The 24,274-nt window shown below is 39.4% G+C and overlaps 1 protein-coding gene across 2 annotated transcripts in view; it reads left to right on the forward strand.

Annotated features, from left to right (window-relative positions):
* Positions 1–24,274, forward strand: part of SIM2 (single-minded family bHLH transcription factor 2) — a 54,312-nt gene that overhangs the window by 21,957 nt on the left and 8,081 nt on the right. The window contains exons 5-10 of one of the 2 annotated variants that reach the window (XM_021405337.1): positions 6,568–6,653; positions 8,887–9,086; positions 12,959–13,065; positions 19,290–19,437; positions 21,220–21,388; positions 22,366–22,778. In XM_021405337.1, the coding sequence (XP_021261012.1) occupies positions 6,568–6,653; positions 8,887–9,086; positions 12,959–13,065; positions 19,290–19,437; positions 21,220–21,388; positions 22,366–22,778 (1,123 nt within the window). The remainder of the gene's footprint in view (positions 1–6,567; positions 6,654–8,886; positions 9,087–12,958; positions 13,066–19,289; positions 19,438–21,219; positions 21,389–22,365; positions 22,779–24,274) is intronic. The other variant, XM_021405332.1, reaches the window with a different exon arrangement.

The following is a 24,274-nucleotide window of genomic DNA, read 5'->3' on the forward strand; positions in this document are numbered from 1 at the left end:
AATATGCAGAGTATTTGGGGGATTGGCAGGAAAGTGTCATCCAGACATGAGCTTGTGCTATCTATGTTTCCACTCTGTAAAACAATTCAGCAGGGACATAGAGCACAGTTTATCACGTATTCATGCCTTGACACCAAAGGAATGCATGCGCCTTTGAACAAGCTGTGAGAGGGAAAGCAGAAGTAGGTAACAGTGTGCTTCAGTTTAGGTGTGCCATTTCAAAATAGTTTCTTTTTCCCATACTATAATTGATCTTTGACATTACACACGAGCTGCCCTACAGAGCAAACAAGAATCAAGACTTAAATTGATGTGGCATATCATTAGCTGTGTCAAAAGCCCTCATTTTTAAGGCTGTATTGTAATCTACCCTAGTGACAGGCAAGGCATACATTTTTAAAACAGTCCATGGTGCAGCAGGGTGCAGTTTACGTGCATATGTATGTCAGTTTACACTATGGTTCTATAGCAAAGTGATGCCATACTTTGCTAATGTCTCAATGTGGGAATTTTGGGAAAGATGTGTAAAACAATAGCTTTTGCCTTACAGAAAATAAAGGCATGAGAGGTGAAGCTATGGAAAAAATTATGATGATCTTTTCTCAGTCCTCAGTACAAGCAGCATGCAAACCAGAGAACTTTGTGACTGCTTTCTTTCAAAAGAGAAGAGAGATGGATTAAAAAACAAAGAGGAATTTCATAGTTGCACCTCCAGGGATGGACAATTCTGACTTCCATAAAACTAATTGTACCGTCATAAAAATGCTTGGAGAATTTTTTTTGACAGCCTTGTGTGATATAAGAGAACACACACACCATTTCTTTATCCAAAACAGCAAAACTCATTTTGTGTACCATGACATTTATTCTGTTTACAACAGTAAAAAGTACATATCTGTAAAATAGAAACAGGCTTTTTATTCTTGAGTTATGCTCCCAGTCAAAATGTATTGCATGATATAGTAGGCATGGAAAAGGGATAACTGAGATGGCATACTTTATAGAAATGATGTTAAGAGCTGTAGAAAGAAATACATCTTTGGTATGGCCAGAGACGACAAGGTCTGTCCACATTCTCATTCACATGTTGCTGTGTTTCAGCTCTGTGAAGGTGTTAACATACAGATGAGTTGGGGTAGGACTTGAATTGGGCCACTTACTCTCTGCACCACTTACAGCTTTCACGGAATTTACTCAACTAAGTGGTAGCAACACATCAGAAAGGAAGCCTCTGTAAGATGACCAAGTCATATAGTCATATATTAGTGGAACAGAAGCATCTCTCTGAACCTGATAAGGGAAACAGAATTTGAAAAATAAAGAATGATAAATTTGAATTACTATCTCGGATGTGGATATGCACTCTAATTTGCAGCGCCTCCCCTATAAAACCCATAAACGATACTTCAAATGCAGTGCCTATTAAACTATCTGATAGTAGACATATCGAAAAAGTCAGGAACTCATTAACCTCAATTACACTCTTCTGAAGAAGAGAATAGGAAAAAAAAACAGAGAAATCTGCTAGAAGTATATAATCATGTTGATAAAAACTAGTGATTTACATGCATCGGTTATTATTTCCAAGTATTTCCAATCACTTAGATTTCAGTAACAGTTTGTGGAGCAATGGGGAGAGGACGATCACTTTCAAATGTTAAACATCGACACAGGGCAAAAAAAAAAAAATCAGAAATTTGCTATCGTGAGTAAATCCAAGCTATAACAAGTATTGGAAATGTCTAGAATAGAAAATAGACCTGAGATCACATTTCACATAACTGGATCAAGAAAAGTACTATGCCAAAAATGGGAGAGTGAACTTTTAGAAAGAATCCTAAAGCTCTGCTTTTCATCTCTAATTCCTGTAGTAGATAAACACAATTTCAATAAGCTCTGGGAAATGTTAAAATCTGTACTAAGATGCTTGGCCCTCTTCCCAAGGAGCTATCATGAGAGCATTTCAAGATACTTAGCAATTTAGAAGTAGGGGAAGAGGTTTCTTTGTTAGCTGTACAAGATGTGGAAATGCTTTTTAACTTGTCTTCTGAAAAAGCTTGAACAGAAGAATGTAAAAACTTTGAAAAACTCACTTATGAAAAGAAGGATCGATCTTCCAACTATTTTTAGATTGTTTAGGAGAGGGAAACAAGTCGCATTCAGATAAAGGGAGAAAAATAGATAGGGACATGGAAAGTAAGGGTAAAGATGGGAGGAGCAGTGCCGTGCTGCAGTACTTACACCCAAATAGGAAAGCTGCATTAAAAACTTTTGCAGACATACACAGCTGTTTCTCAGAATTACAGACAGCTATGGCAAGGGCTGGAGAAGGTGCAATTAAACAGACACATTTCATTGTATGTGGTGAACTTTCTGGAATAGTGGGTATTTGAGAGAAATGGCACTAAGAGATTCAACAGCAGTGAAATTTCTCATGCAGTGCAGCAAAATTTGCCGTTTCCATGTGGCTGGATTTTGAGACTATTCCATGAATGTCTCATATCAGTCAGGTACAGTGAATTTCACTGTCAGTCCCCAGTTTTAACAGATTCTTGTATTTCAGGGTGATGTTTGGTTGCAGCTTGCTGTCAGTTTTCCAGGATTCTAGCTTCCTTCTGGAAGCCATAGCCAGTGGGACAATACAATACACAATACCTCTGGCAGTGACAAATCTGAGTTTACATATGAAGTTGTACACTGGACTCAGTTCCTGGTGTTGCAAAGGTGCAGTGGTAAAGTACAGCTTTGATGAAAGTGCCTTTATGCTGAATGCAGTTTTACCTCTTACTTCTCTCTTTTGATTGTTTGTTTTGTGCGAACTCAGCTGGAACTTCTTGTCTAACTCAGTAGTATTTTATTTCCCATCCTTTATTAGCTGACGCTTGCAACACGTTAGTTTAGTCTTTTCTCTGTAACAAAAAACATGCTTTATATTTCAGTTTAAATAAGTAGTTTCTACATTTATACGCAGATCTTTACATTGTTTTAACACTTAACACAAAGGTCTTAATGTCAGTTACAGCAATGCATATATGGAGTTAGCATTTGGAATAATTAAATACAGTGGTTAAGCTTCAATTATTAGACAAGTGTAAGTATTCTCTAACGATTAAGAAGGCTAATTTTCTTCATTATTACTTGTTTCCTTGTTCAATAATAATATTTCACTATTCATAATTCTCTCTCAAAGTCTCATATATACATGCTTAATGCACAGTTCTCAACATATAACTCCACAAGAACCAATAGCGATTGATTTCCTCTGCATTTCAGCCCTTTTACCTTCTTGATAGCCTAAGATTCTTCCTGTTTTTAAGAGCAAAGCGCTTACATAGTTACATGATTCAGCTTCTCTCTTTTCTTTCTAAACCTTGGAGTACCCCATTTGCTTTCTACATTCTTTCCATCAGAGCAGGCCTTCTTAATTGCACCAAGTACAGCCTGGACGTGATTAACTCAAGTTTTGCATTATACTGACGGGTGTGTCAGTATCCAGCAGGATTTCAAGAGTCTTTATTTCACAATCATCTTTACAGTGACAAGTTTACTTCAGTTCTTTTTCAGTTTGTTACCTGCCTTCTGCTGCGCTTAAGGGCACTGAGGATTCACACCAGCAAAAGTATCAGTTTATATGAACTCTAATTCACACTGTTCACACTCTTACATTTTTAAGTTCTTTATGAGAGGGTTTTGGCTTTACTTCTCCTTTATATTTTACAATCTCTTGATCAGATCTGGAGATGGTTTTATTCCCAGTAGGTGCACATAAACACACACAGAACTGACCAACAGCAGATCGACATGGACAGAACAGTGCTTTTATAAGCACCCCATGCACACCAACTGTGCTCACGTAAGCATAAGCAATATGAATGGCCTTGTCCCACCATTTTCTTGCCAGTTAATCAGTCACAAGGCTTGGTAGTGGATTTTACACACTCTCACAAAGAACCTTTCTCTGGTAGCTTTTGTACTCTTCAGTTCCAATTCTGAAATCAACATGAGAGATGCCATGTAGTACCCGCACATCATCCACGGGGCAGTGCAAAACAACCATTAGCCTTAACCTGCCACATAACAAGCCCAGCTCACTGGTTAAAAATGTGATGCTCTGCATCCATCTACATTAGGGAGCATGCTGCATTACTAAGGAATTCTGTTATGGTTGTTACGGCCCAGGAGGTTTGCTTATCATCATCACATATGAATTTCTTCAGCTTCTTTAGGTTAAAGAACAGTATGGTGAGTAGGCTCCAGGTTCTGCTTGGCCACATGAGCTCTCTCTCCTTTTGCTTAGTTACCTTCATATCAACTAGCTCAATTCTCCAAACAGGGAGCTCCTATGTAACTCCCTGGTTACCTCATGGGTGACTCTTTCCCCTTCAGTTAGCAAACATGAGATGTAACTGATTAAAGAGACCGATGTTTGTTGGTCCAGTAACACAAAACTAAAACCTAATAATTCAGTGATCCAAAACTAATAAATACATCATTATTAAATGATAGTTGTATAATTTTCACCTGATTACAGACAAGAATAAAGTTACTAATCATTACTTTTCAGTCTCACAAATCACATACAGCTACCATTAAATTACAACTCCATCACTCTTCCCTCCCCATACTACTTACTATTAGGGCACGACTCTATCCTTCTTCATTCTGCTGTCTTATACTGCACAGCATCCTAGACCTTGAATTGTTTTAATTGCTTTCTTGGTTTTCTAAATAGCCTGTAGCTAGTAAAGCGAGCTAGTGTTCCAGGAGGATTTATTGTTTACAATCTGTGATACTGAAATCAGGGAGATAACCACCAATTTTAAGCAATGAAGGAAAGAAACACTATCTTATAGTCTGGGTGTTACTATAGTTTTATAGGGATGCAAAGATCACACTATAAACATAACCCTGTTTCTGTTGGAATAGTGAAGTTGGAACTGAGTATTTCTATAGCAGTGTTTGTAGTAATATTTAAAAAGGAAGGAAGCAACTAAAGAATAATAACCAGAAAGAGCTTTTTACTGGAAGAGGTCCTTTGGGTCTTGTGGCAGGGCATTTGACAAGGTTCTAGTTTCACTAATCATCTCTTTTAATAAAAGAATATAAGAATTCTAGCAACTCAATCCATGCCTGAAGATGTTTCGTTTTTTAATCCTCATTGCTGAAAACAAATATTTTTCTCCCTTGATACCCTTGAAGAGAGAAAGTTGTCTTTATTTTGTGTGAGGTGGACTGTAGCAGGAAGAGAGCAGGCACCAGTAAAATTTGTAGAAATTTGTATTAAGAAAAAAAAATGAATTGCACCTAAATCTCAGATTCATTCTTTCTTCATGAGATCATACTTGAGCAACAGCAATTTGTACTACATGGTTTCCTCCCTCCAAAATTTATACATTTGTATGTATGTAAAAGTCTATAGTAGATGCACCACTTCATTTAGAATGCCTGTTTTTCCCCATATGGATCTAATTTGCATTAGGAAGACAAATGGAAAATTCAAATACTCTGGAAGGCTGGTACTTGTTGAGATGCACTGTGTGTTGCATTTCTTTTCCCCTCTTGCCAAGTCCTTTTTCTGTGGTTGTATCTTCAGATCTTTAAACTCAGAACTTAACGTAGAGAGTTGATTGGTTTCCAGGTAGTGATCTGAGGCTCAACCACCGCAGGTGTGTGGCTAAGAGGTGTTAACTGGATGATGGATGCAGAAAAATCAGAAACACAACTCAACAGTAAAATCAAATTAAAGCAGACTCCAGCTGATCACAGTGGGTTTTGTGTCAAACCCTGTGGGAATTTAAAAAATAATACATATTGCAACAAATCTGCAAACCCCTCAGGTTCCCTGATTTTTCCATTCACATAAGTACCAAATGAGTCTTCTTTTCCTAATATAATTATGTTCTTCTGAACTGCAATTTCCAATAATACAAAGTCAGAACAACCAGTGATGTCTAAACTCTTAAAGAGAATAGCTAACTGTTAAAGAGAGTAATAGCTTATTTTTCACAAGAGTACCTGAGCAATATTTAACTTCAAAATTTTCCTTGATTTTACTCATAAATACATTTGTTCAAGAAAATTCTACCAAGTACAGCTTGGAAGTCAGTGCAACAGGTAACATTATTGCATATGGAGGCCAGCATTTCACCAGCCTGGGTGTGACTAGCTACATACATTCAAATTATAACAAAAACTATAAATATTCTTCCTTTTTGTTCTGCTATTACCTTGAAGAGGATCCTGGTTTACTTACACGCCAAAGGAGATATTTCTTTCCCTTTAACAATACAGGCAGGTACCCAGCTGCTCAGAAACTAGGTGATGACCTTATGAAGAGTAGTTAAAAACAGAAATTTCGAGACTTGTACAACTTTCACAGAGAATCTTAACATCAAAGTAAAATAAATCCTAAGGGTGGAGACTGAGTGGAAAACTAGAGTTTTCCATTCCACTTCTATTGCTGTCTAAGGCCGAGGCAGAAGCACTTGTGTTAAATCATCAAAGACAATGCTATGGGCAGTTCTGAAATCTGCAGTAATAAATAAGCACTGTGGTTTATGCTTTCAGAATATGAAATTGAGAGATCATTTTTCCTGAGAATGAAGTGTGTCCTAGCCAAGAGGAATGCAGGATTGACATGCAGTGGCTACAAGGTAATGCATATACACTTTCATTTTCACATATATGAGAGACAAGTTTTTTTAGTCAGCTTGGTTTTAACTGTGTGTAGCTGAAAGGAAAGTCTTTGATGGAAAGAATCAGAACATATGCAAAAGTGCTGATGCATATTCTCTCAATAATGTAGCTCCAGACTCTCACACAGTGAGCAGGAGTTTGCTTTGTGGCACATTCCCATATTCCGATCCCCTGATGTTCCAGATTGGGGTCTGGAGAACACCCATGAGGTGCAAAGAGAGTGCATGTTCAGGTCTTGTTCCCTTATGGAAGTGGAGGAAGGTGGGGCAGGATTCCATACACAGGAAGTTGAAAGCCTTCCCACATTCCCTCTGCCTTGATCTTACTGTGCTTTTTCTGAGCAGCCACCCAGCTGTACAGGTCACTCATTGGCCTGACTAGAATTGCCTCAACATTAACGAGATCAGAATGTTGCCATAAATAATCATTGATATCAACTCAGGGTTTGAGTCATACTAATCTACCAAGTTCATTTTCAAATCCCACTGCCTGCATTCATCTTATATTTACTACATGAAACCAGAAAGGCACAGCATATACCGAAATTCTACAGTAACATCTGCCATACAAGTAGTTCTTATTTTCAGCTTTACAGTACACGTTTGCTCCTCTTTGAGCTGTACAGTAAAATTTTATCACTTAAACATCAGGAGAGAAGGATGTTTCACAAACACCCTGGTGAAGATCTGTTTTGTTTGAGTCATTCAAAAACAAAAAGAAAAGCATGCAAGAGAAGCAGATCTTGTTTAAGGAAGGCATTCGAGGTCCAGACATTTATCTGCTTATTTACATTGTTATAAACCTGGCTATGCTGACAATTCTTCATTATATGAGCCCTTGTTTGCTCAGCTGCTTCCTAACAAAAATCGTTCTGTCTCAAAGCAGAATCTGAAATCGGGTAAAAATGTAGAGCTTTCAGTGGTGGTATCACTGTATGGTTTTCTTTTTTTTCATGTATGGCTGGTAATCAGAGGAATCATAGTCTTTCTCTTTTTCTTCATTATCACAAGTTTAAACAGTGGAGAATGTAAGGATGTATTCATTTAGAGGAATGATGGCTTAAATTTATTCTCTCTGACTGTACTTAGAGTCAAAACTTAATCCTACTGAACATACTATATGAATAGCTCAAGTGCAGGAGAAACTGGGAATTAATAGGATCTGCTGGAAGATCGTAAATAAGTTTTGATATTGCTTATTGGAGGTGAGGAAGGAGGTTATGCTGGAGGAGTCTATTTATAGGTGACTGTTCAGTAAGTCGTTCAGAGTTCTAAATACACTGGAAATGAATTCCTTTACCTTGGATGCATTTAAAAGTGAATCAAATAAGGAAATTACGCTGAAGGATGTGCATAAATTATTTCTGATTCCCCACAAAGCTCAGACAAGTGTCCTGCCTGCTGTTTGAAGTAGAAAATTGGCAGGAGCACAAATAATTTCTAGACACTAACAATATATGAAAAAAATCTTATCTTGCAGAAGAGTCCCCAGGTTTTTAATTTTCCCCTCTCTTTAGATGGCATTATGTATTTTTACAGGCTAACACTGAAATTATCATTGTTATGACTAGGAATTGTATACTGTAATTCAGGAATCTGGTCTCAAGACCCTGGGTTTGGTCACACACCAAAAACATGTCATCTGAACTTGACTGAAAAGTTCATTTAAAAGGTCATTTAAAACTCATTTCCAGTGCATTTGCACACATAACCTCTAGTCTTTACAGATGTGATACATTAATTTCCACTGGCTGTTTGAAGTGTGTGTTTTTCATCAGAACAATAATTTATTTAAAAGTACGTTGATGTTTACGTATACCTATATATGTGTATGTGTGAGAGAGAGAATCTGAGTCATTTAAAATAGCACCTTCCATATTTTTGATTAACAAACAAGAAATTTATACCTAAGAAAGTTTAAAATTAAAACTAGAAAACAGTGTAGATAATCTTTAAGAGCACATGTTCTAACACTGGATTAATCATGTTTGCTGTAAATATAAAAATTGCATTTTTTTGTGTTTTAATCTCCATTTACAAATTAACTACAATTCTGAAGCCTTAACAGACTATGCAGTAGTTGTGCTGTAAGGGTGTATTTCCTTACAGCCTCATTGAAACTGGGTGGTCAGCTGATTCACAGCCTCTCCCTTTGTCATCAGATATTGAGTGTGTTTTCTTCTCATGCCAGGTAATCCACTGCAGTGGCTATTTGAAGATACGGCAGTATATGCTCGACATGTCTTTGTATGATTCCTGTTACCAAATCGTTGGACTGGTGGCTGTAGGTCAATCTTTACCTCCCAGTGCAATCACTGAGATCAAACTTCATAGCAACATGTTTATGTTCAGAGCAAGTTTGGACTTAAAGTTAATATTCTTAGATTCCAGGTAAGCAGCTATTTCATTTCTGGCATAAAATGTTTTCAAAGTCAAAAGTTCTAAGTTGGTTACAGTGGTTTCTTTTTGGGGGGTTGGACTCGATGATCTCTAGAAGTCCCTTCCAACCCCTGCAATTCTGTGATTCTGTGATTCTGAAGAAATCAAAATTGCCATGACAAAGTAAAGCAGCACAAAATTGACCTAGAAGACAAAGATCATGTGGGTCTTTAAAGCCCTTCGGGTAACCAGACAGGCCATATTTTGTCTTGAATGTCAACGTAAAAGAGCTTGTATACTTTAACTGATAGCTACATACATTTTCAGAGTCATGTAAAGTCTTGCTGTGATTAATATGTAGATGAACAGTAAAAATGTTTACCTTGAAGGACATAAATTTTAATAAGCAAACCTAGTGAAAGTAATATGTATGCACCATCACCCATAATTTAAATGGTGGCAACAAAAATGTTGAGATCAAATGACTTGCCAGGGTCATCTAGAGCTTTTGACAAAGTAGTAAGAAAACAGAGTATTCTGTACCTTAGTTTAATGCCTTAACAATGAAACCAACTGTACTAATTGTGGTTACTGGAGTGAAAATGAATTCCATTGGATACCACAGGAAAACACAATATTCCTGAAGAAAACTTGGAAAAATGGCTATTGCTTAGGAAAGAGAATCTACTCCCAGTAGATGTAGCTCACTTACCGGCTAAAAAGGGGAGAGCACAAAACCAGAACTGAAGTAACTGTGAAATGACTCACTCATCTTTTTTGGAAAACATGGTATCTTTTACTATACAATGATCCTTTGTACAGTACAGTTCAAGATACCTTGAGGGAAAAGGCCCAATTCCCAGACAATATAACAGATTTGGCCATTGACAAGACAATCGTTCTTTAAAAATCCCTACATACAGAGCAGTATGTCACATACTCTCCCATTTCCCTGTCATGCCAGATTTGTAAGAAGCAGAAATGATATTTATGTGAGAGTGAAAAAGACTGTATCCAAGACTGGGGAAGTTTTTCATGGCAGGCCAGCCATGGAAGAACACGCTCTTTTTCCGTGTTAAGTCAATGAGATAGCGGGACATCAGCTGCTCAAATACAAAGACGTGGTTGTTTCTGCGCTTTTTTTCTTGGCATGCTTTGCTTAATGTAACAGCTACAAAGAAGAACAAGGAGTTCAGCAACATGTCTTTGCCTGTGGAAAAAGGAAAATGATGTGCCTAAGAGGAACTGCCTGAAGACGTAAGTGTCTTCAGAGGAGACAGTATAGCCAGAGGTGCTGACAGGAGCATAGAAATAACCAGCACTGTTGCATAGCTGTGTTTACCAAAGAGCAGATGGGCGTCATCCATACACAGGACGGTTAGGAGCATTAAACACTGCTAGAGCCCTTTGCTTTCCCAGCTGAGCAAACCAAATTATTTTTTCTCAGACTAGGGGCATACAAGGAATAAGACAAAACTGTTTTCAGGCTTGCTTCTGGTATCTGTGCAAGGAAAAGCATTGCTAGATCTTTAGGTGTAAGTCACAGAGCAGACAGGCCAGTATCATAGCCACAGAAAGAAACAGGTAAGTCTTTCTAGATACTCAATACAACACAAAATGTGCAAGAGTTTATTTGCCGAGGTAACTGGAAAAAGGAGACAGTTGTTTCTCTTTTAGAGAGATCTGTAACTTCTGATTTTGGCGTTGCACCCATTTTTTTTTCATTGTGACATAGTTTACAAGGCTTTAAGATACTGTAGAGGGAAGAACTGATCATTAGGGCAAACTGTTTCTTTCTCTTTGTGCCTCATCACACACAACAACCCTCAGAGCCCAATCTCCCTGCAGTGACTTTCTGAGGGGTTGTTTTTGTGTTAAGGAAGTCAAGCAGCTATGTTCATTTCTAGATTCAAATATTTCTAATGTTTGGGTGTTCCTATAAATCTTAAAATTGTTTGGCCCATGTGAAGACCAAATTCAAAGTAAGGCTGCACTTCCAGAGAAGTTCACACCTGGCTTGAGTTTGTGGCTTTTTGTTTGTTTGAGTTTGGATTAACTGTCTCTGTACTCACCAACTAAGTGGGCAGGATGAACTGCCACCCTTGCTTTAATTGCAGAAAATTCAGAAGGAACACCAAAATCTGAACAGGACTTTACACCAACTATTTCACTATGCTGGTAGGCTTAAGTGAGAATTTGGGCCCCTAGAATTGTAAGCTAGGAAGGATAGGGCACACTGGAGAGGAGAAGCACATGCATACGCTCACACAGCAACATAAACACCTGCGCTCATTCTGCATTAGCAGTCCCTGATGCACAGGTGTGCAAGACATTCCCAGATGAAGGTATAGCTAGGGTAGATATTAATGTTTTGGTAATAAATTAGACCACGGAGGCATTGGGCTTTTTTTGTTTGTTTATTTGGTTTGTTGGTTCGTTCGTTGGTTGCTATTTTTTTGTTTTCTGATTTCCTTCAGAAGAATCCCACTCATGCTGTCTCCCAAGCAGAACGTAAATCTCTGTGCAGTGCATTTGATTACTTAGTGTTAGAGCAAGAGTAAATAAGATGCGTAGTAGTTACCAATAAATAAATAAAAAGAAAGTTTGCATTATCTGCAGCCCTCGGTGACACCTGTTGCTTGAGACCTCTGCATTCCCTTCTGTAGATGCCACAGTGTCAGTCTTTGATACAGAGTGTATCCACACAAGTGTTTTAGTTCAAACCAGAAGCGTCCTTTTGAAGCAAATGTCCTGACCATCCCCACTCACTGCGCTGCAGTTCATGTCGTGAAGATGCATTAGGCATGTGAACTGTGTTGCTTCCAGATGAGTCTAAACTAGAAGAATAACCTCCAGCAACATGTCTAAGGCACTCCAACTACTATAAAGCTTTCAATTCACAGACTCAGTCTAGAGTTAGTCACAAGAAAATGTCCCAAAATTAAGATATTCGGACTCAAGATCCTCAGCTCTAACCATTTTACTCTACAGATCACTTGCCAATGGACTGTGCTGCTTGTTAATGTATAGCACCTTTGCATAGCACCTCTTGTCTTCTGTTTTAGATGAAGAAAGCCTGTGACAGCATAAAACACCCCCAGCAACACTTGGTAAACAAGCCAAATTATGGCCAAGTTGCATAATGTACTTTAAGTATTTTGTTCTCAAGCAACAGTGCTAAATAAATAAAAACGTCCATTTTGAATCATGAAGTTTCACTTCTCAGGTGACCTTCAGGTGTGGCCTAGTATAGATCTGGACTCATTCTAGCCTCATTCTTTAACATCTGCAGAGATGCTGCCGTCTCAAATCCTCTCATTCTTCTTTCACTTCTTGTCATGTGAGGAAGTTTTTCTGAAGTCTAGCTTCAGCTTTCCTTTTCTTAGCTTGTGATCTTCATAGCTCCTGTCTTTCAACATTTCTAGCTGGAATAAGCTGCTTCCTTCTTCTGTTAGTCATTAACTGGAATTTATTTATAGACCATGATCACAGCCTCTATGGACAGACATACATGCTATGCTTGTATGTTTGCAAAAGCAAATGAAAATTTGTCAGTGGTGTACAAGAGTAGTTTTATTGTTTCGTGACTAGCTCCTCAACTGGATCTTTGTATAAAGGATCATGCAGGGCAGTGGCAAAAGCCCAAAGCTGAAATAAGAACTCTTTTTCCTGTCTATGTGTAAGGCTGGCCAGGGAATAGCTGCACCTTGCTTTGGCTGGGTTGAGAGGGTTTATTTTCTTACAAAGATGAGGATTCTGTTTCCAAAACTAATATTTTGTCCTGCAGTTTTTAGGTACCTGATTTGTTGGCACAATTAAATGCTAAGTTTATAAAACTGAATATTCCTGGAGATTTTGCTTATTATGGAATCTTCCTTTTCTAGAGTGACTGAATTAACTGGATATGAACCCCAAGATCTGATAGAAAAAACCCTCTATCACCATGTTCATGGCTGTGATGTGTTCCATTTACGATATGCTCATCATCTCTGTAAGTAAAAAGAATGCTAGTCCGAAATTTATTAAGCAGAGTGAGAAGTTTTGCAGGCAACAGGCACCATATTGGAAAGAACAGAAAGCTTTCAAAATCTTGACTGGAGATTGATTTTCAGAAGTGCTTGGCTATCACTTAAGGAAACTATTACTTCTGCAAATAAGCTAAATATTCAATATGCTGTGCTTATGAAAAAATGTATATATATACGGCCACTTTTATCTTTGACTTAAAGGATCTGAGCTCTTTCGAAAATGTGGACTTGATTCTGGGTGGTGAACTCCTGAAGGGAAAAAAATACAAAGGAGCAGTGAGTGAGCAAGAGGGGAAAATCTGGAGTTTACTGGTCTCTGTTAAGAGAAAAATTATGCAACAGCTTCCCATTCCTCTGAAACATGTTTGTAATAAGCAGCCCATGTTTGAAGTGAATGCAAACCCCCAAAATCCTGAAGTGAATGTTCATTAATAGCATGTGCATGAGGTTTGGAGAATGGAGTGTCAGGAAAAAAAAAACACATTTAATAATCCCCCATCTGCCAACAGAGACACTAATCATATCTTCAAACATCTGGACTTGGGAAGTAGTTCATTCAGTAGCGCATTAATTTGAGAAGCAAATTGAGGGAATAGCTGAAATCTGGACTTGGCTCAGTCTGCTGCAGCCCATACAATGCAAAGATGAAATCCAAAAAACAATTGTTAGTGATTTTTTTTTCCAGACTGTTCCTGCAGACTGAAAACAGCAGGAACCAAATCCTTCTTTTAGGCTTTGTGAGGTTGGTTCTTTACCTTACTTCAGGATGTTCACAAGGATTTGGAAAATAAAAGAGGATGTAATTGTATTTGGCACAAACCAGTGCTGAAATTCCAAGTACTTAATTCTATTGATGGCAGTGTATGCTACACCTGGGAAAGAAGAAGTTGGCCTTTATAGCAAGTTCATATTTACCATAATGTTACTGAAGATTTTGCATTACAAACTAAAAGCTAGACTGACCAGGACATACTGCAGTGTGTGTAATCTCCCTCGCATCCACTGGGGGCATCCTTTCTGTAGTGCTAACCTCTGCATCTGGTTGTGAATGTTGACCTATAAAAAAATCATACTTTCTTGTCACAAATGTTAAAAATACCTATGTCAACAATTATATAGATGCTTCCAGTATAGCTGCAATCATCTCTGCTCAATAATTTGTCCATTTGAGAGCAGAGTCATGGATAGCTCTGTGTACGCTGTAGACTTGTAGCTCAATTGCTAGTTTGACCTGTGTATGACTGGTGTTCTAAATAGAGACACATTATGTTTACTGAATTACTCAAAAACCACAACCAAACCACACACAAAGAAAAAAAAAACCATTAACCAAACAGAATAACTAAAAGCAGTTCTCTAGCTACTCTACTGGAATTACAAAGATAAATTATTGAAAAGTTTAGAATCAGAAGAAAAATACGAGATACATACATAGAAATTTATGAAAGTTTCAAAGCAGCTACATACCAAGAAGCAAAAAAAAAAAGAGCTTGGTCAACAGTGGGAACAGCACAGAATCATTGTCAAAATACTAAGTAATAGGAATTATTAAAACAGATGTAAAGTGTACAAACTTTCTCTGGGGAGCACTGTTATAACTCCCCACCATCCATCAGCAAATGTCTGAGGAACATGAACAGTAAAACGTTGGCAGGTTTGACGTATCATTCAATAAAACAATCTGATGATTAAGTGTCGTCTGATGAAGAAATCTGGAGAGAAACATCTTGCACCTAATAAGGGTATTAAGAAAAAAAAATAAGGAAAAAAGGAAAGCAACAGCAAAGTAGAATAACCAATTGCCCTTCCTAAGAGAAAAAAAAAATCCTGAACTGGAGACCTGAAGCTAGTGAACTTTAAGTTAGGCAGCACGGAGAACAAGACAAAAGAAACTGTGAGGGGAACAAGTTAGAAGGAGTGTAACAAGAACAACAGACTATGAGGAAAATATACATGTGAATATTTGCCTAAGGTGCGTTGGCAGCAAACAGTATTTCAGTATTTCCTGTTTTAAACATTTAATTTTCTTCCAGTTCTATGAAAAAGCTTCTGATGTTTGAAATAGTGTTATTTATTTCTACAGCACCATCAATATACATAGTGTTTTCAACTGGGGAAATGTGGCCACACAAATAATGAGTCCTTGCCTTTCAGAATCTTGGATTCTAAGAGACAGGATAGAGAAGCTGTTCTAGTACAGACAAAATATTCCATTATTCCAGTATAGACACTGTTTTTCTGGCCTTGGAGAAATCCCTTCATTTCTACCACCATCTCTTTATGAAGAGGACTTTGAGCACCCCACATGATTTCCACTTTATAATCTTGTACAAGAGTCACATCTTTGCTTTGGCAAAGCAGTAGCCCCAGCTGATGTCATCACCAAACTGTTTTGCTGCTTCCTGGAAGTTACGTATTTATAGAACCTATCTGATGGAAGAGCACAGCTTACTGTCCATGACATGGAATTTGCTCCCACAGCAATCAAGCCTTTTGGCAGAATTGCACTAGTTTTTAAGAGGGCAAAAGAACTGCAGAGTCTGCTAGGGCACCATCCCCTGACCATACTGCTCAAGGGCTGGACCGATGACATACAAGGCTGTGTGTGCCAGGGACACTAAAACAATAACGGCTTCGAGTGTGGAACCAGGAATTCCATTTCTCTTAGTGATATCTTGAAACGTAGGCTGGCAACTCCCAGCCGTATGCCCGTGAGCCTGCTGGAGCCTTTTAAAATAGATATCTATGACAGACCAGAAGGACCAGCCCAGCCAGCCCAATGTCTTTTTCAGCTTGCCTCGTAAATGAGAAGGAAACCACAACAGAGGAACACCCAGTTACAAATTGCATATCTCAGAGCCAAGGGTAAAGCCACTGAATCCTTCCCATCCCATTGCAGTGGAGGCCACCAAGAAGTCTGAGCATACACAGATCTTCTTGGTAGTGGATTTACCTCTCTCCCATTTCTGAGGTTTCCCAATCAGTATCAAATAAGGATAATTTAACAAAGAGTCAAATGGAAATTGACCTTATTTTCTGTATCAGAAGCACAGCTACTGTCCCTTAGTCAAGGTCAGGCCTTCCCCGGATTGCTAAAAATGCAGGAGACATGGAGTCCTCCCTCTGTCCCAGGGGAAATACTGGTTTATCCTTGTAATTAGGAAGGAAAGTGGAACACTGCAGTCCTCAGTGGTTTTTACATCTTTTAAAGTCCAGTCTTAACTGGAGAGCTAAAACAGGGATTTAAAAAAAAAAAAAAAGAATTAGAGAGAAAGAAAAGTCAAAACTGGTCCCAAAGCATCTGGAAGAACTTTGTGATAGCTAGCGAAACATCAGACCATTAAATTCCATTTTGAAGGACTGAGGCCACATTAGAAAAAATATGTTAGGTGATCTGGGCGAAAATATAAGCACCATTTTCTAGAACTGTACAGTTTGGATTACAGAAGGGCAAGAAACATTGTGATTGGCACATTATTGGTTATTAACAAATATTTTTAGAACAGGCTTCAATGGCATTGTTACACTGACTGTGAGTAGGAAACACAATACATTTATCTTTGTGAGATACATTGCACTTAAAAAGGATATACATCTACAGAGTTTGTAGGTTTGTTTATAAACTTATATACATTTTACCCATTATTTTTTTCAATATCTGTACACATGCACCCTCTATCACCCTCCACCTGAGTATTCTGTGTAGAAATGCAGGCATGAGAAAGAACATCTGCAAGTATGAGGCAAAGTCTGATACACAGAAACTTCAAGCTCTAAACAGTGGTGGTCTGGTGGCAGCAAAGATTGGTTTTTGAACATCCTGCAAGATGCTATTATTAATCTTGTTTTCTGAACAAATGGATGCCATATCCTATAATTCAACCCTCTGGAGAAGGACTTGGGGGTCTTGATGAACAAAAAGCAGGACATGAGCTAGCAGTGTGCCCTTACAGCCTGGAAGGCCAGCTGTATACTGGGCTGCATCACAAGACGGGCGGCCAGCAGGGAGACTGTCCCCCTCTGCTCTGCCCTCATGAGGCCCCATCTGGAGAAGTGCGTCCAGGCCTGGGGCTTCCACCGCAAGCAATATGTGGAGCTGCTGGAGTGGGTCCAGAGGAGGGCCACGAAGAGGATCAGAGGGCTGGAGAACCTCTCCAATGAAGACAGGCTGAGGGAGCTGGGCTTGTTTAGCTTGGAGAAGAGCAGGCTCCAGGGAGACCTCATTTTGGCCTTCCAGTACTTGGAAGGATCTTACAATCGGGGTGGGATGGACTTTTTACATGGTCAGATAGTGATAAGGCAAGGGAGAATGGCTTTAAACAAAAAGAGCGGAGATTTAGGTTAGACGTTAGGAAGAAATTTTTCACTGAGAGGGCGGTGAGGCGCTGGCACAGGCTTCCCAGAGAAGCTGTGGTGCCCCATCCCTGGAGGCGCTCAAGGTCAGGTTGGATGGGGCCCTGGGCAGCCTGAGCTGGTGGGGGGCAGCCCTGACCATAGCAGTGGGTTGGATCTTTAAGGTCCCCTCCAACCTAAGCCACTCCGTGATTCTGTGATATGATTCTATGAGAATGGAAGAAGAATTGATACTTCCAGAAAGACCTGTCTATAATCATTCAGCAAGATCTTGATTTCCTTAGGGAGACTGTCTGGATTTGAAGAAAAGCCTAAATGTGTTCTGCCTTGTGCAGAGAGTAAACTGTCCAGAGGGAGGGCTCATATGCAACGGACTTAAAGGGCTTTTTACCAAGAAGAAGAAATCTTGCTTCTGTTTGTCAGGCTTCCATTGGGCTATTTACATTATCCACAATCTCTAATTATTGCAATCTCTAATTGCTATTGAAATTACAGACGCACGCTCTCCCAACTAACAAGTGAACAACAAAAAAAAAGCCAACCCCAGCAATGACTGATAGCCATATGATTCGTTAGTAAATAAAGCAAATAAAAAATGATTACACACTTTTTACTTTTTTGTTCTTGGTTTAATATTGGATGCCCTCCCTATCAGAAGAATCTCATATAAATGCTAATTATAAGTCTGTATATTTTAACTTCAAGTGATCAGTTGCTGTAGTAGGTCTGGCTGAAAGAGAAAGCTGCTGTTTTTTTGGCTTACTGTATACCTGCTTCTGCACCAAGCACATATTCTGAAAGAACAAAATGAGGCTGGGCTTTGATAACAAGTTCAGTGTAGAACAAACCCTACATTTGTAAGCAGTAATTTCTTTCCTTCATCATGTATTATACAAAGCTACAAGGAATTTCTACTATTGATCTTTTTTTTTAATTATTTTTTTTGCAATAGTTTGAGTATCAAGATTATTTTCTAATTTAAAATAAATTATTGCATAGGAGAGTGAGAAGATGGCGTTTCCTAAACAAATGCTTCAGGCTTTTACAGAAGAAAAAGAATAGTTGAAGGCTGTTAATTATCTTCTGGTGAATCATTAGATAAATGCCTGGCACTGAACCAGAGAGATTTGTGGCTAAATTAAATATTTAAAGATGCCACACAACTCCTATTATAGCAGAGCCTTATGCCAAAACGTTTTTGTTCACAGAGAATTCAGGCTGCATAGAGGGTTACATTTCTAGTGAAATTTCTCTAATAACTGATTTATCCCTCTGGCTCTGCCTTCATTTGTGTGTTTACGAACCAAATAACATTTTAATTTTGCTCTTTTAAGTAAGTCAACCTTCAAAATGTAGAGCTTACAGAGGAAAAAAGAGTCATAGCAACACAGCATAAAATACAAAGCAAAATACACAATTGTATTTCAAGCAATGAATATGAAAAGTGCTTCCAAACACACTGGAAAGTTGTGTCCACTTGAAAATACTTTTGCTGCCTTGAACTTTTCATTTTCAGTTAGAAGATTAGAAACAGAAAATGCTTTTGCAGAAAGTAAGCAGAAAAGAGTAGGGCGATCGGGAAAAGAATGGAAGACTAACCTTAATAGTTCACACCATATTATTTGTAAACAACAATGTGACATTGTGAAACTATATAAAGAAGTAGGGTAGATACTTTTGCAAAGAAGCTATTTAAAGTTTTGTGGGAGAAGGAAATCTAAGAGAGGAGGAGGAGGGAGAAAAATCCCTCCCTTGCAAATAAATCTCTCCAGGGCATCTCTAGGTCGTAACTCCAAGCAATATGAAATGCTTTTTTTTTGTATTTTACTCACAGTGTTGGTGAAAGGCCAAGTAACAACCAAGTACTATCGACTACTGTCCAAACAAGGAGGCTGGGTTTGGGTACAGAGCTACGCTACCATTGTGCATAACAGCCGTTCATCACGGCCTCACTGCATAGTGAGTGTCAATTATGTCCTTACGTAAGTCAAAATACTTTGTACCATTACATGTTGTCAGTAATTGATTTATTACTTAAATTATTTGTTTTACTTGTGTCTTCCAGTATCATTCTGTGTTTGCATGTCACAGCCAATTTGCTCTCCTCATATCCTCCCTGTTTTAGCTATAGAAGCTTACTGAGCTAAAAGGAGCTCGTATTTATGATGATTGTTTCATATACCGTATGCTAGAATGTGTAGTACCACTGGTAGCTATTTGTGTTAGGCCTGCATCCCAGTTCTGCAACTAATGAATGGCAGTGGTGATGTCCTGACACAGTGCTCCTTAGCAGAGATCACAGTGTCAGTTTGTGAGACAGAGAAATGGTAGAAAGCATTACTTCTTTCGGGGATGGGAGGATAACCAAGGATTCCCTCACTTGCCTTGGATTGAACAGATACATACAATGACAAACAGCTCCCACTGAGCTTGTAAAGGTACAGTGGTTTGGGTCAGCAATTTCTGATTTCTGGTTCAAGCCATGAAGGTGCTACAAAATTCTCATCGTGATATAAACCTAAGAGAGACAGAAATCCATATGGTATAAGAGGCACAAGTATTAATGAAATAGGTTGTGACCGAAAAGGCTACCTGTTAAAAAAACCCTTGGGTTGAACAACAGTGGAAGAAGGCAAGGAACTACATAATCTTGTCTAGATTTGTCCATTTCTTAATTTGCTTCAAAGTAAGTTGTGTTTGCATGACATGTGTGGTGGGGTCATGTGTGTTTGCGTACTATAATGCTGTTTCTACTACTTGGCCTTGAAGAGTTAAAGTGTATGAGCTGAGCAACCACAGAGTGTTTCCTTAACCTACCTAAAGCAGGTATTCAACTTTAGAGACTTTGGCCAGTACTACCTTCATTCCTGTACAGATGTGAGATAACAGCACTAAGGAAATACTCAGTCCCACAGCCTGCTTGAGTCCCATGAGTTGGGGCAATGATTTGAGTAAAAAAGAGGAAACTGCGCCAGGGTCATAAGAGCATAATCTTGAGTTGAATTTACTTCCAGGTTATTCACCATCAAAAAGTGATAGAAATGAGTTCTAGATAGGAATTGAGAGAAAAGTAGTTTTTTTTCTCATTTTCCCTTCAAAAATATGCTCCATTGTTGCTACTGACAAAATCAGAAAAGACCACTTAATCATCAAAAATATATAAAGTAATGTTTCAGTAGATGATTCACAGCCTGTTCTTGTTTTGCTTTTTATCCCCTTTTGTACAAAAATCTGCCCTGTATGTGGAACAAATAAAACTGAGCAGAACAGTGGAGAAAAGAAAGTCTAGAGACTGTCAGAAAAACAGCATTGCAGCTCCTATGGCCTAGTTACAAGGGCGTTGTGCTGATGGAAGAGGAACGTTGCTCCTTTGCCTCTCCTCAGAGCAAGCTGTGAGAGACAGGGAAGAGACCAGCTCTTGACTGAGAAGAAAGATTAATTGATCCATGTCTTCCTATTAGCTGACACGGCTATGATTCCAAAATACAGAGTGCCACAGATGGCTTAGAACAATAAGTTCAGAGAGCGGGAACATTTAGTGCAAAGATGTTAACTCTGATCCCAGTGGAACGTTTGTGATAGACTCCCATGAAAACAGGGTCAGATCGTAAAATTCACTGCTTGCTGGCACCCCCAGCCTAGCAGACTGAGTGAAAATCATGGAAGAATGAAAACATTGTGAAAGCTAACATGTATTTTCAAAGGAGCTATTTTGGATTTGTGGTATGTCTGAATATGTAATTAATTGGACTGTTCTTTTGCAGAGATATTGAGTATAAGGAACTTCAGTTGTCACTGGACCAGGTTACCATTTCTAAGTCACAGTTTTCATGCAGAAACTCAGTATCTACCTCGCAGGAAACACGGAAAATAGTAAAACCCAAAAGTAATAAAATGAAGGCAAAGCTCAGAACAACGCCTTACCCACAACAGGTAACTTTTACAGCAACATTTACCTCCCAGTTATTGTGATAGAGTCCTTGAGCCAGGATAGAGATCCTCCGCAGCTGAACTTACTGTAAAACTGACTATAGTGTACTCTTCTGCAGGAACTCCCTTGTAGGCCAGAATACAATGTGAACCTTTTGTTCTTGGGGTGGACCGCACAAGCAGTACAAAACAACAGTGGCGAGTGATGCAAACAGAAAGACTTTTGGATTTGGAGGATATAAAGTACTTAAAAACCCAACTTGTTTTCTTGGTAAAAAAAAAGAAAGAAAGAAAGAAAGCAATGTATTAAGGACAGTTGTAGTGTAGAATGCATCTCATTCACTCTTGTTATGCAGAGTTTTTAATGTCACATACATACTGGCAGTTTCCTTATGCTGGAGAAGGCTTCATAAAAAGGAATCCTAGAAAACAGAGTGGTGGGATGGGATTTGGAATGTCTGTCATTGTCTCTGGGTGAGCTAGAACAAGATGGGAAGGAAAACAATGGAGATCATAAAACAGGGTTGGTGAGACTGACACTAAACATGAGACATTCTGAGGCTTTGCTGAGAGGGACTACTACTATAAAACCACTGTACGCAGCTAGCACATACACTTCAGTCAAAACATATTCATGGTCTGTAACTCCACTTATCAGTAACTTCCTGTGCTTTGCAACAAACTTATGCTCTCTGGTATTTGCAGCTGCCTACACTTACTAGCTAAAACCCAACTGGCAAAATTATCAAATAAAACCTTAGCATTAGGATGTCAAAATCATTTTTTGTTCCTGTGTTAAGTGAAGGTAAAGCATTGTGAAGATAAAGAATTTAAAATGCACTGGTAACGCAGTCCCTTTAGCCAGTGAGATTTCAGTTCAAGGAGGCCCAGCTTTGGGTGCCTTTATGATATGTTATACTGTTTCATATTAAAGTTAGTCACTTAACTCTCTCCCTCTCATTTTTTTTTCTTTCCCCCAGCAATACAGCTCATTCCAAACAGACAAACTGGAATGCAGCCAGGTGGGAAGCTGGCGATCCAGCCCTGCAGTGAACGCTGCCACCATTCAAGAACAAAACTTTCATTCAGAAAACAGTGAACTTTTGTATGCCCCGTCATACAGCTTGCCTTTCTCTTACCATTATGGACACTTCCCTGTAGACTCTCATGTCTTCAGCAGCAAAAAGCAAATGCTGCCTTCTAAGTTTGGGCAGTCTCAAGGAGCACCTTGTGAAGTGGCTCGATTTTTCTTGAGTACGCTGCAGACAAATGGAGAATGCCAGTGGCATTACGCCAACTCCTTGGTACCCAACAGCCAGTCACCATCCAAAAATCTTCCTGAGCAGCCAGTGAACATCATCCGACATAATCTTGGACAGAGTTACGAAGGTGGGTGCCACTTTAAAAAAAAGAAAAAAGAAAAGCTCTGGAGTGTCTGGGAAATATTCGTAACTCCAGTTTTAAAACAGGAAATACAAGATGTTTAGGAAATGCAGAAAATCACACACATGGAAACGTAACATCCAGTATGCTTACAGTATTTACACGTTTATCCTGTTTCCCTTTACCATAAGAACACGATTAGGAGTGTTAGGAGGGAAGGGATGCCATCCAGTAACCTTGACAGGCTTGAGAGGTGGCCTTGTGAAAAACTCACGAGGTTAAACAAGGCCAAGTACAAGGTCCCGCACTTGGGCCAGGGCGAATCCAAGCAGGCTGGGCATAGAATGGATTGAGAGCAGCCCCGAGGAGAAGGACATCACTGGGGCTGCTGGTGGATGAGAAGCTTAAGGTGAGCCAACAGTATGCACCTGCAGCCCAGAAAGCCAACCGTATCCTGGGCCGCATCAAAAAAAGCATGGCCAGCAGGCTGAGGGAGGGGATTCTTCTCCTCTGCTCCTCTTTTATGAGACCTCACCTGGAGTACTGTATTCAGCTCCGGGGTTTCCAACATAAGAAGGCCATGGTTCTGTTGGAGAGGGTCCAGAGGAGACAATGAGGATGATTAGAGGGCTGGAGCACCTCTGTTTTGAAGAAAATCTGAGGCAGCGGGGCTTGTTGAGCTCGGAGAAGAGAAGGCTCTGGGGAGAACTTACTGGGACTTTTGGTAACTAAGGGGAACCTACAGGAAGGCTGGAGAGGGACTGTGTCAGGGAGTGTAGTGATAGGACAGGGGGTAATTGTTTTAAACTTAAAGAGAATAGATTTAGATTCATATTACAGAATCACAGAATCACAGAGTTTTAGGGGCTGGAAGGGACCTCTAGAGGTCATCGAGTCCAACTCCCCTGCCAAAGCAGGCTCCCTACAGCAGGCTGCACAGGTGGGCATCCAGGTGGGTCTTGAATGTCTCCAGAGAAGGAGACTCCACAACCTCTCTGGGCAGCCTGTTCCAGTGCTCCATCACCCTCACTGTGAAGAAGTTCTTACGCATATTTGTGCGGAACTTCCTATGCTTCAGTTTGTGGCTGTTTCCCGTTGTCCTATCGCCACGCACCACTGAAAAGAGTCTGGCCTCGTCCCTTTGCCTGCCGCACCTTAGATATTTATATATATTGATCAGATTTATAGACGCTGATCAGATATTAGGAAGAAATTCTTTACTGAAAGGGCAGTGAGGCAGTGGCACAACCTGAGAAGAGAAGCTGTGAATGTTTTCAAGGCCAAGTCAGATGAGGCCCGGGCAGCCCGATCTGGTGGCAGTGGGCTGGAGGTCTCTTCCAACACAAATCATTCTGTGATTCTATGATTCTACTATCAAAGCATCAAAAAATGCATTCACCAGAATAACTTCTAGAACACAGTAGTGATACCACCTCCTCTAACACTGGCACAGTTTGTCTTCACATTTTGCCGTCACTGTTGAAGCCAGAAAGAAACAAATGCACT

The sequence above is a fragment of the Numida meleagris genome, chromosome 1, assembly GCF_002078875.1.
Source record: "Numida meleagris isolate 19003 breed g44 Domestic line chromosome 1, NumMel1.0, whole genome shotgun sequence".
Lineage (NCBI taxonomy): Eukaryota > Metazoa > Chordata > Aves > Galliformes > Numididae > Numida > Numida meleagris.